We start from the raw sequence: 11223 nt of genomic DNA on the forward strand, positions 1-11223 counted from the left end.
TCTACATGGATAGGACTTTTGAACATTCATAGAAGAGAAGAGGCGCACGCATCCTTTATGTCTTGTCTCTATTCATGTGTTCTCGGTTCGAATTAGTGACTTTTCCCCTTGTTTACTTTTAACAGTGCGCATATGATCGCATTTAAAACAATATTATAAATCTTCTTTTAACTCCCATGATCTTTGGTATTGAAATTATAATAAAGATGTATAACAACGGAATAACTCCCTTTAAACAATCATACAGACAAATCATTTTCAATCTCAGTTTATTTATTTATTCAATCATTTTTTATTTAATTATTTATTTATTTATCTATATATTTATTTATTTATGTATTTATTTATTTATTTATTTATTTATTTATTTATTTATTTATTTATTTATTTATTTATACTTTTTAATTGTATTTACTTACCTTTTCATTTATTTATTTTTATTTATCTGCCATTCCCAACTAAATAGCATGGGCTGCATAAAGAACCTATTCCACAATCCTTCCAACCCAGACCCATTTTCTTCTTAAATCCCTTTACCTTTTTGTTTTTTTTTGCACCAATTATCGGCTTCTAATTTGCATAATGATATATGTACATATTTTTTATTTGCTTTGCTTTGCATGATTGCTGTGCTATTTAACTGCTTGCTTGGTATGTGTAACACCTCACCCACAGTCTTTATGTTCTCAGGTAGGTCAAATATTTTTTAATGCAAGTACTTTTTCCTAGTTCCAAAATGACATCTATCAATCAAGTTTGAAGACGAGGAGACACATAAGGTCTACCGAAAATTAATTTTGAAACTAGGGGTATACATAAGCTCTACCGAAAATTAATTTCGAAGACTAGGGTAGACATAAGCTTTACCGAAAATTAAACTTGAGGACCAGGGACTCATATAAGTTCTACAGAAAACCAAGTTTGGAGACATAAAGTTTATCGAAAATTAATTTTAAAGACTAGGGTAGACCAGCTCTACCGAAAATTACAATTTACAAGGAGTTATATTCTGACTCTATAATTTATATTTTTTTGATTTGTTGAATTAGTAATTTCTAATAAAAACAAAATCTTGATTCAGCATTGACAAAACTGAATTTTGCAACTTTTACTTCAACATCAAACTAAAACACTTATATGTGATCTATTGCTTCAAAATTGTATTATATGTCGCCTTGGCTTGGATTCTAAAAATAGAATTTTATTCAAAATTATGAGAGCTGAGTAATGTTATTATGAGGAGAATAACTATTATTTATTTAAATGAAAACTGAATTTCACATGTACATTTCTTGTCATTTTAACTTTAAAATATCCCTGCAGGGCACCTGATGACCCCCCCCCCCTCCTGCTATACTGTTTTGAGGCGATTGGTCACATAATTAGGTTTATGGCTGCAATCAAATTCTTTAGTTTTCTGCTTGTGATGAAAAGCTTTTCCGTGTGGATATTGCCATCACCCATTTCATCAATGAAGTTAAATGTAGAGTAAATAATGTAATAATAATAATAATAATAATAATAATAATAATAATAATAATAATAATAATAATAATAATAATAATAATAATAATAATAATAATAATAATACAGAATAACAATGATAATATGAGAAATGGTCACAATTGTTTTGATGGTGAGCGAAATAAATAGGATGCAAATAATGTTTATGATTATTAAAATTAAAACCATTTTTGCGTTGACCAATCATTTATTTAAGTCTTCTGTAAGCAAATGTGAAGTGGGAAAAAATGGTCAATCTACCACATAATGATAATGTCGATGACTCCAATACCCTGCTATTATTTGAATGTCCCCAAATCATTGGACTCACCTTTTTAGTTGCTTACGAAATAGGGAAAATAAAGAGGCGTCGCATTGTAATATGTTGTTTCAATGGGAAGCCGTTCCATTTTCACCTTTTTGTTAGTATTTTTACGATCCGAGGCTTCGGATCGAGCATCGCCCATTGCTCTCAACATATAATAATATACGTTCTGGAAGCCTTAAATGGAATTTGGTTAACCCTCTCCTTCCCAGCCATTCTCAAGATTTTCCCCAAAACTTCACACCCAACTAACACAAAATAGATTTTTTATCACTCAGACATAATAACAGTAACATTCTTGCGATACATACTTTCTGTAGTAAAACATATCCTGCAACACACTGTTCAATATCTTTAATTTTTATGATGTACAAAATAAATTTGAATAGGAAAAAGGTTGATTGTATCGTTACGAATGTGACGATTTTCCTCTAGTTAAAGGGGTTAAAGTGGATTGGTGATATAGTTTTTATTGTCTACATCTCTAACTTCCATAAATCTCACTTCTCGCCCAATCTCTCAGGTGAACCTGATGTCCAACTGATCGGTGTTCGTGCCGAGATCCAGGTGTTCACCACTCCCTTGGGAGGAGGCAAGTACAGGTGTACTTACATACCTGTTATCCCTGGTGCCTACCTGCTGCATATCTCCTGGAATGGAAGACAAGTAAGGATAATTTGATATATATAATCTGTCTTTTGGTGGAATCAAAGATACCAATATCCACAAAATTACAATTGGCTTTTCTGATAAAATTGGTTATTTCGATGTTAAATTACTTATTGTTAGTTGATTTGATTATTATTTTTACTCTTAAGCATTATTTTCGGAAGGCCCATGAAATTCCACCTATTTGAATTCCTCAGCTTCGTGGATCTCCATACAAAGTGAATGTAATTGGTGCCTCCTACCCCAACCGTGTTATTGTCAATGGAGAAGGTCTGAAGGGTGGACTTCTGAATCAAAACTTGGACTTCCGTATTGATACTCGCAAGGCAGGCCCTGGTAATGTATCCCATTTATTGTCGAATTAGACATTATCCATCGTGATCTCGGCATTAAAAATTACAATATTGCCCATACAGGATCTTACTTAATGTGGAATAATTGTTAATTTTAGATTATTTAATATTGTATCATTCATCATATTAATTATTAAACCGGACGTGGGATTTCTTATAATGGACCAAAATTTTACCATTTGTCTATACCACATAACGCTAACTAATGCTCAAACCAAAGTTGGATCCTTTTAAGTTTTATTAATTATCTGATATCAATAACTTTTTGGGGATTGTGGTATGTTTTCAAAGATGATTTCTGTGCTTCACTTTGAATTCTTTTTTTTTTCTTTTCATCCAAAGTGAGATTTTGAAGTGAATTCATAAAATTATAAAATCGTTAATTTTTCAAAGATTTGAAGATTGGATTCAACTTCATGCAGTGTTTTTTTTCTTCTTCTTTTTATCATCAATATTATACCCTTGACAAGTTAAATGTTATTTTTACATTGAAGAAAAAGATCCATTTGTAATGTGAATATTTTATATACTACATAAAAGTAGGCCACAAGCAAGATGGATGAATAAGTGAATAAATGATATGTAATGTGAGAAATACAATAATTGATAATAAGTCGCAAACTGAGCTATTTTATGATCATTTTGGGAGGTATATCATAATTATATTACGTTTTTACTCATTGTTGTGATTGAGCCCTATATATTTCTCTTGTGTGTTGCAATATTTATTTAATTACATTCTTTTTCTTTGAAGGAAACGTATCTTCTTTCTTGAAATAATTCCCATCGCATTTCTTTAACACTTTAATCTTTCAATATATTGTTATCTCCCACCTGAAGTCCTAACAATTTCTGTCTTTCTAAATCATGTTTTATATATTTTCCGTATTTTCTGTCACTGTATCTTTTCTATTATATTTTTATTTACAGTATACCTTTCTTTACATGTGTAACTACTAAACCACGTCTTTTGAAACGAATGAGTCAAACATGCTTAATGATAAAGAATTAATCCGACTTTATATTATTTCTGATTGCTTGATTTTTCCATTGAAAACTATTTCAGTTCCTACATAACTTTGTGTCTTTAATATGTATTGGAATTCACTCATATTCTGTGTTTGAGACAGTTGTTGGATCGATGATGCTGATGATAATGTATATGTGTGTGCGTGTATGTGTGTGTGCGTGTCTGTCTGTCGCTGTGTGTGTGTGTGTATGTGTGTGTGTGTGTGTTTTAAAGAATCATTTGTGAAGATACATGAAGTGATATTGTTTACAATGTAAATTAATTATCTTTTTTTCCGACAAGTCCTCACATTTTCCATCCCAGGAAATAAAGATTTTTGGAAGTTTTTTTCTTCTCTACTACTTTATCTTTTTATTTGGTAGAAAAGAATTAGGGTCATTTACTAGCAGGTAGTCCTTGTGGCGAGGTCATGTGTTGTTGTGTCTGGTGCAAATTTTAAGTTTTCATTTCAAACCAAACTTGATCTAGTTCTTATTTCTTCATTGTACACGTCCCTTTTTTCTTCTTTTAATTTTTTGTTTCTGTGACCAGAGAGTCTCACAAATAATGAGTTGTTTTCGAATCTTAAGATTTTCCCACTTTTCTTCCATACCGTACTCTTTTTCTTATGCGCTAATATGATCCAAAATTTTATTGAAATAAATGATTATTTTTTAAAACATCACACACCTGCCAACTATTATTATCTGCCCTTGGTCTTTCTCAGTTAAGTTGAACTTTTCATTCAACTTTATTTTTTTATAAATTGATGGGGTTCAAGAGAGGACGACAGTCCATTATCTCTGAATACCTTAAAGCTATCTTCGTTAGTGATTGTTCATGACTGTTCCAACATGTTTTTATTTTAATCTGTCATATCTTAAAATGTTAAAACGCTCTTTTTCAGGACATCTGTCTTCGTGTCATCATAGAAGATACTAAAATTGACAAGATTCTGGTTTTATAAATTGATTTTGATTGTCTTAAATAATTATCTTTATCATTGACTTTCAGATCTCCAGTTTATCAATTTACAAACATCTCTCATGCTGCAGTTACAATTGTTGCTTTTTAATTTTTTTTTACTGTGTGAACTCATGCATTGTTGAATACCAATGTTGTTTACTTGACTTTTTATTTCAAGTAATTTGTGCTTATGATGATTTTGATTTGATATAGTCTACCTTCATGTTTTTAATTGTATTTTAATTCAAGCACAAGTGTGATTCAAGTATGTTAGAGGAAAAGCATTCCTAATATTAATGTTTCAGCACATTAAGAAAAAAATAATGATAAATCTTTATTCTTCCCCTGTCTCTGTTTGTGGTTTGTGTTGTATGCGTGTTTGTTGTGTGTAGGTGAGCTGACTGCTTATTGCATGGGTCCTACCAAAGTTGCCTACTGTGAGCTGAGCGATCACCATGACGGGACCTACCGTTTGGCTGTCAGAGCTCAGGAAGTCGGAAGACACGTCTTACAGATCAAATATGGTGGTGAACATGTTCAAGGTGAGCTGCCAAGGAAAAAGTTTTAATGTTATTGGTCAAAACAGATGGAGTTTGTTTACTACAACCATGCATGAGAAGCCTTCCCTACATATCCAAATTTGTTGATCATATGATTAGAAATCATCAAACTTAAATTCCCTCAAAACATAAATAACAAATATGGTATTATTTTACGGTTTTGCTTGTTTGTTTGTTTTTGTGTTTGTTTGTTTTTAAATTGCTCTGAAAGAACTTATCATATTCCCTCCTAGAAGACTATCGAATACTTTTCTCTTTTCCTGATGTAATCTTGATTTTTGGTTTCCTCCTGAGGAAGTCATACGTGTCTATCTGTCTCAATCCAGTAGTTTTCATCTTGGTGAATATGATGCTGATTATGGAATTTCTTCTGAATTAAGAAATATAAAACGTTTTAATTGAGAGGAGTCACTGTTGATTTTTAAAAGCAGAAACTTGAATTTCACGATTAAGTTCACTTTGTTTACAATGCTATAAACAAAACTCAATTCACTTTATCTGGTATAATTAGTTTTTTTCCGTGAACACCGAGAATCTTCTCTATTCAGAATGAATCAAATTCTCTCCCCCATTTTATGTAGAGTTTTCTCAATTGGAGGCTGCTTGTATTTCTGTAACTGGATTCAGCTGTTTATTCTGAACTAAAGAAATCGTTTCACCTAATGTTTTGCTTGAAATTAATGCGATTACAGTATGATCCAATGTCAGAGTGGGTAGTCACTCGTCTTTGGATTTGAAAGTCACAAATCAAATCCTAGATAGTATCATGGGATCTTGGGAGTTTTGCTGGCTGGTCTGAGCAAAAGAGGGTGAATTAGAATAAAAATCCTATTTAAATTATTTAATATTTCGTATTGCAGTCTTACTGATAGACTTTAAAAAGAGTGTTCTGAGTTTCAACACTCCGCCCTCGTCCCCCCAAAAATGTTGAAAATGACTTTTAACAAATCTTTGAAAGATTGATATAATTTTATTGACTTTTTTTACCCTTCATTTCAGGAAGTCCATTTGCCTTCAAAGTGTCAGCCCAGCCGGATGCCAGCAAGGTGCGCGTGAGTGGTCCAGGTGTTGAGCATGGAATCCTGGCAAACTTCCAGAGTAACTTCATCGTGGAGACTAAGGGAGCTGGTGCTGGACAGCTTACTGTCAGAATTAGAGGACCGAGAGGTAAGTTTCAGTCAGATGTTTTGGTTTATAGGATGAAAAAAAATAGTCAGGGCCCATGGAGCAAGACTTTTTATCTTTGTTTTGGTTGAGGTAAATTGGGAGTTACAATCGCATGCTAATCTTTGGATAGAATGCAAATAGAAATCAAGTGAAAAAGAAAATATGGGGAGAAAACCATCCCCCTCCCGTTACCTCCAGGTAAAAAAAAAAATCACACACACACACAAACACCATTCCTTCTTTGATTAGAAATATTAGAGATATTAATTCGGTTCAGATTGGATCCTTGGAGGAGGAAGATATGATTTTTTTTTTCTTTTTGTTTTGGTTCTTTTTTTTTTTGGAAAAAGGAGGGGGTGGGGGGTTAATTTGTATATTTTTAAAAGTGTGTGATAACTCTTCAGCTGTTCACATATCCAGTTAGACCATTGTCTCGTGTTGAAATTTTAAAAATACGACAAAATAACCTTGAGACATGTAGTGATTAGCGTCATCCACATTGGCAAAAAGTGGAGCCTAACAGGCTGCTCATTATGAAATGTATTAACCGGAATAATTATGATTTCAGGTGAGGAAATAAATACTATAAAAGATGATTGAAATGTCAACAGGCCACACAAAAACTTAAATACAATTTGCTTTCTCTTCAGGAGCCTTCCAGGTGGAGATGTACAGAGAAAGCCACAAAGATAGAACCATCCTGTGTCGTTACTACCCTACCGTCACCGGTCTCTACATTATCAACATTAGGTAATATTCCCTCATATTAAATATTTTTATTGGGTGTAGATTGTCATTCTCTATTCCACCTCCTTGTTAAAGGATCATTTTAATTTTGTTGTTGTCGTCGTTGTTGTTGTTGGTGATGGTGGTGGTGTCGTTGTTGTCATTGTTATTATCGTTATTGCTGTTGTTTTTGTTGTAGATATTGTTTTATTTCATTGTCCATATTGATATTCAGTTTTTGTTATATATATATTTTTTCAACATTTGCTTTAAATTTTGAACATTTTTCCCTTTTAAATTTAATTTTGTTTGTTTTTGACTAAAGGGATGAATCTAGGCTTTCTTTAACTTATTTTTATCATCTGGGGAGGTGAGGAGGTCACTTATTGTATTTTCTATTCAGCTTATGTCTTTTATATACTTCCAAGTAGCTATATGTTGTCTATAATGAGATGATTTGGTCTTGACAGGGAACTGGCAGATGAATGTATTTTTTAGTAATTACCCGCCTGGAAGAAATCCTGTATATATCTAGGTGGGGCGTTCATATGGTCTCAAACATGGCACATGCATTTGTTTAGTGCTTGGAATAGAAACCACTTCTGTTCCCACATTGAGTCTTTTCTTTTTATTGATTGTTTTCAAGTGCAATCATACCGTTTTACTGCTGTTGAAAAGATAATAAAATTTATTTTTAAAAACCGAACAAGTCTCTCTTACGAAAAAAATAATTAAAAACCTTAAAAATTATGTAAGATATAATGGGTATCAGGTACCCAAATGTAAAGATGGTGTAAGAGATAGAGAGATTAGGATGGTGGTGTGATGCCATTTTACCAAATTTTTATAATCAAGTAATAATCAAAGTACCAACAGAAATGGGGTAAATTGAATGTTTATCTATCTTAAAACTGATCTGTAGGCAAGTTGATCAAGAATATTATGAAAGAATTAAATATTATTTTCAATCATTTCATGAATTTGTTTAAATTTCTTTTTTAGATGGTCAGGTGTTGACGTTCCTGGGTCTCCCTTCCACGTGAACATCTTGGACACCCACCAAGAGCTGGAGCATGTTCTGCGTGACCAAGGCTTCACACCCAATGGCCACCAGACTAGCTTCCACAACAACCACGCTGGTCTGATCAACAATCACAACAACAGTCGCATCTCCTACCACCACAGCCAGAACCACGCCCACAATACCAGTCGAAGCAGTGGCTACTACGCATGGCGGGGTGATGACTAAATTGAACTGGATTTCCATCTCTTGACTAAGGTTATTCAAATGAAGTATAAGCTATAGCCTTGAAGCAATGGTAGTTTTTAAAATGATGTTTTGAATAGTGCTTGCTCAGAGAAATAGCAGATGAATTAGAATAAGATGCTAATAAATTATTGACTGTTTGTAATTGCACTTATTCATTTTTCCACTTAAAGCTAATACATTCACCGATGGATAATTTTTTTTTTTGTGTCACCATTAAATGACAAGAACTCATTGTCATGTTAAAAAAAACAAAACAATTTCGAGTTAAGCTATAGAATCAAAATTATCAAAATAACTGAACATTTAAAATGGGCACAACCTTAATGATGTAAGACTTCGTACTTGTACGAATTGTACTTTATTTGTAAATACTGAGTCCCAGTTCGCCATACTAATAATGATATCTAGCTTATAATGGATACATATAAACCGAGCACAAGATCATCATGCCAAGTTATTGCTAATCCCAACCTAAATGCTTTTCGAATTTCATATCAGGATGATAAAATTTCCTCAAATAAATAAGTTGATTATGCACTCGTTATTTCGTGAATAACAAATCTTCTTCATACATTGTTCTGACCACTGGGCGGGGTTCTTACCTCCCATAGTGGGCAGGGAGGTACTTACTGTGTCTTCTATCCACCTATATCTGTTTTCCAGCATGCTTTCTGTCTTGTCTTAGAATGAGATTACTTGGTTTTGTCCTGACCTTGGCCAGATACCCTGGCTGAGAGGGAAACAGTCAAATGTATGGTAAGTTTTGGGAGATATTTTTTTCCTTGTAAATCATCTCTCTGTTATGCACTGTATTATGTTTTGTATATTATATATCATTTGTAAACATTTGAGTGTGTTCCTCTTAGTGGGGTCCTGTGCTTGTGTCTGGATGAGACTTTTAGGTGATCTCAAACTAAGTATTTTGATTGTGTGCTCTTGGAATCTACATCTGTTTCCTATTTGAACCAATTCCCCGTTGTCTTCCTTTTTCTTGGGTGCTTTAATTATAATTCTAGAACTTTTTACTTTCCCATTTTCTTCCTTTTTACTGGCGCTGATATGACCTTAATGTGTTGCTAGTGCCGTAAAACCCTTAAAAACAAACAAACAAACTTGTTCTGACCAACAGTAGAATGCTACCGATATAGTTCTTCCATATTATTTATGTTACAACTTGACACTGTACAGTCTATTTCATGGTTGTAGAATTCCGTCTCCTCAAATGTCTCATACAAGTTTATCGTATATAAATCAAATTTATTTATGTTGAAGCGAATTTAAATTGAGATATTCATCACATTCCTACATACCTATTTTCCCATTTATATGAAATATTGTCATAATATATTATATTTTCTGTCTATATGTATTTAGGTTTGAGTTTGTGTTTTTCCGTTTTAAAACAAAAAATACATCTTGAAATTTAGTAAATTGTCTACGTGTTGATTGTTAAGTTTCTATTTGCAAATGTGCATTTCAAATTTTCCTAATTCTTTTCCCCTTTTATTTATCATTTATGTGACCAGATAAACTGAAAGTTTAACTTAGACTGGTGTAAGAGAATAACGGAAAAATGCCTTTATAAAATCGTTTTCATAGCCTTTATTGAGTTGATTTGATACTCTGTTAGAGGAGTTGATTTTTTTTATACTGTTTGAGCAGAATCAAATTAAATGGATTTAAATGTTTTGTTTTGGATTATTGTAATTGTGTGAAAATATTACCGTGGGTGCACTTACCCACTTATTCGCTTCCCGATTAAGTTTATTAATAATGAGTTCAACTTTGTAAAACGGTATAATCGTTATTATTTTTTGACTGCATGATGCACTTAGAACAGTGCTCCCATGCAGTACCCTTAATAATATATTGCAGTTGTAGTTACCGTGTGTGTAGGAGGTTTGAACTTATCCGCTTGGTGTCGTGTTTCACCTTCTCCTTGTCCTGTATCATATATAATATGACCTACCACATACATCTAGTATTGAGCTGGATAGATGGTCGGGCAGTGAATCTGGATTATGAAAGTTGACTTGAATTTAAATGCTTTAATAGAGGACAATGGATGCAGGTCTTAAACTGCAAATAACTACAGCTTTGTTGTAATTATTTGAAATATTAATTGTAACATTCAATATTGAATGCGTGGCTTACCCTAAGTAGGCCACACATTCTTTATAAGAATATTCTCACTGTGATGCAACTCTTATGCTTTCGTTTGTTTTTTTTTTTGTTTTTTTTTCTAACCTGATCATTTTTTTTTTCTCTTTGTTCCGTCATTGTAGGATACTTTAGTGAGCAAATTGCGAGGGTCACAGAGCGATTTTTTTTTTTTCAACGCAACACTGTACCCTTAATTTTAATGTTGTTAAAGATTCACAAACTCTGTTTTAAGCATATTTTTAACGGTAATGAGAAGACTTGTTTCATGCAATCATTTTATAACATACACATTATTTGTATTGGCAAGTTTTTAACTTTTGTTTACTGTTTATGTTGATTATGAAATATTATCAGTTACTGAGCTTAACTATAGCACCCATGATAGTGTGTGTTTGCAAGACATATTTTAGTTATGAATTTCTAATTTGTTTTTTGTTGTTTTTTTTTTTTCTTATTTTTTTTTTTATTCGTAATATTTTATCAACATGTCATCTTTTCATAACTCCCCCCCC

At 32.6% G+C, this 11223-nt stretch overlaps 1 protein-coding gene across 1 annotated transcript in view; it reads left to right on the forward strand.

Moving 5' to 3' along the window:
- LOC144981018 (filamin-A-like) overlaps positions 1–8802 on the forward strand; it is a 195251-nt gene extending 186449 nt beyond the window's left edge. Inside the window, exons 45-50 of the mRNA XM_078929085.1 lie at positions 2352–2494; positions 2695–2833; positions 5218–5367; positions 6385–6552; positions 7203–7302; positions 8281–8802. Of these exons, the coding sequence (XP_078785211.1) occupies positions 2352–2494; positions 2695–2833; positions 5218–5367; positions 6385–6552; positions 7203–7302; positions 8281–8527 (947 nt within the window). The 3' untranslated portion in view covers positions 8528–8802. The remainder of the gene's footprint in view (positions 1–2351; positions 2495–2694; positions 2834–5217; positions 5368–6384; positions 6553–7202; positions 7303–8280) is intronic.
- The last annotated feature ends 2421 nt before the right edge of the window (positions 8803–11223 follow it).

Source organism: Berghia stephanieae, chromosome 10 (genome assembly GCF_034508935.2).
Source record: "Berghia stephanieae isolate SIO BIC M18660-M18661 chromosome 10, UCSD_Bste_1.3, whole genome shotgun sequence".
Taxonomy (NCBI): domain Eukaryota; kingdom Metazoa; phylum Mollusca; class Gastropoda; order Nudibranchia; family Aeolidiidae; genus Berghia; species Berghia stephanieae.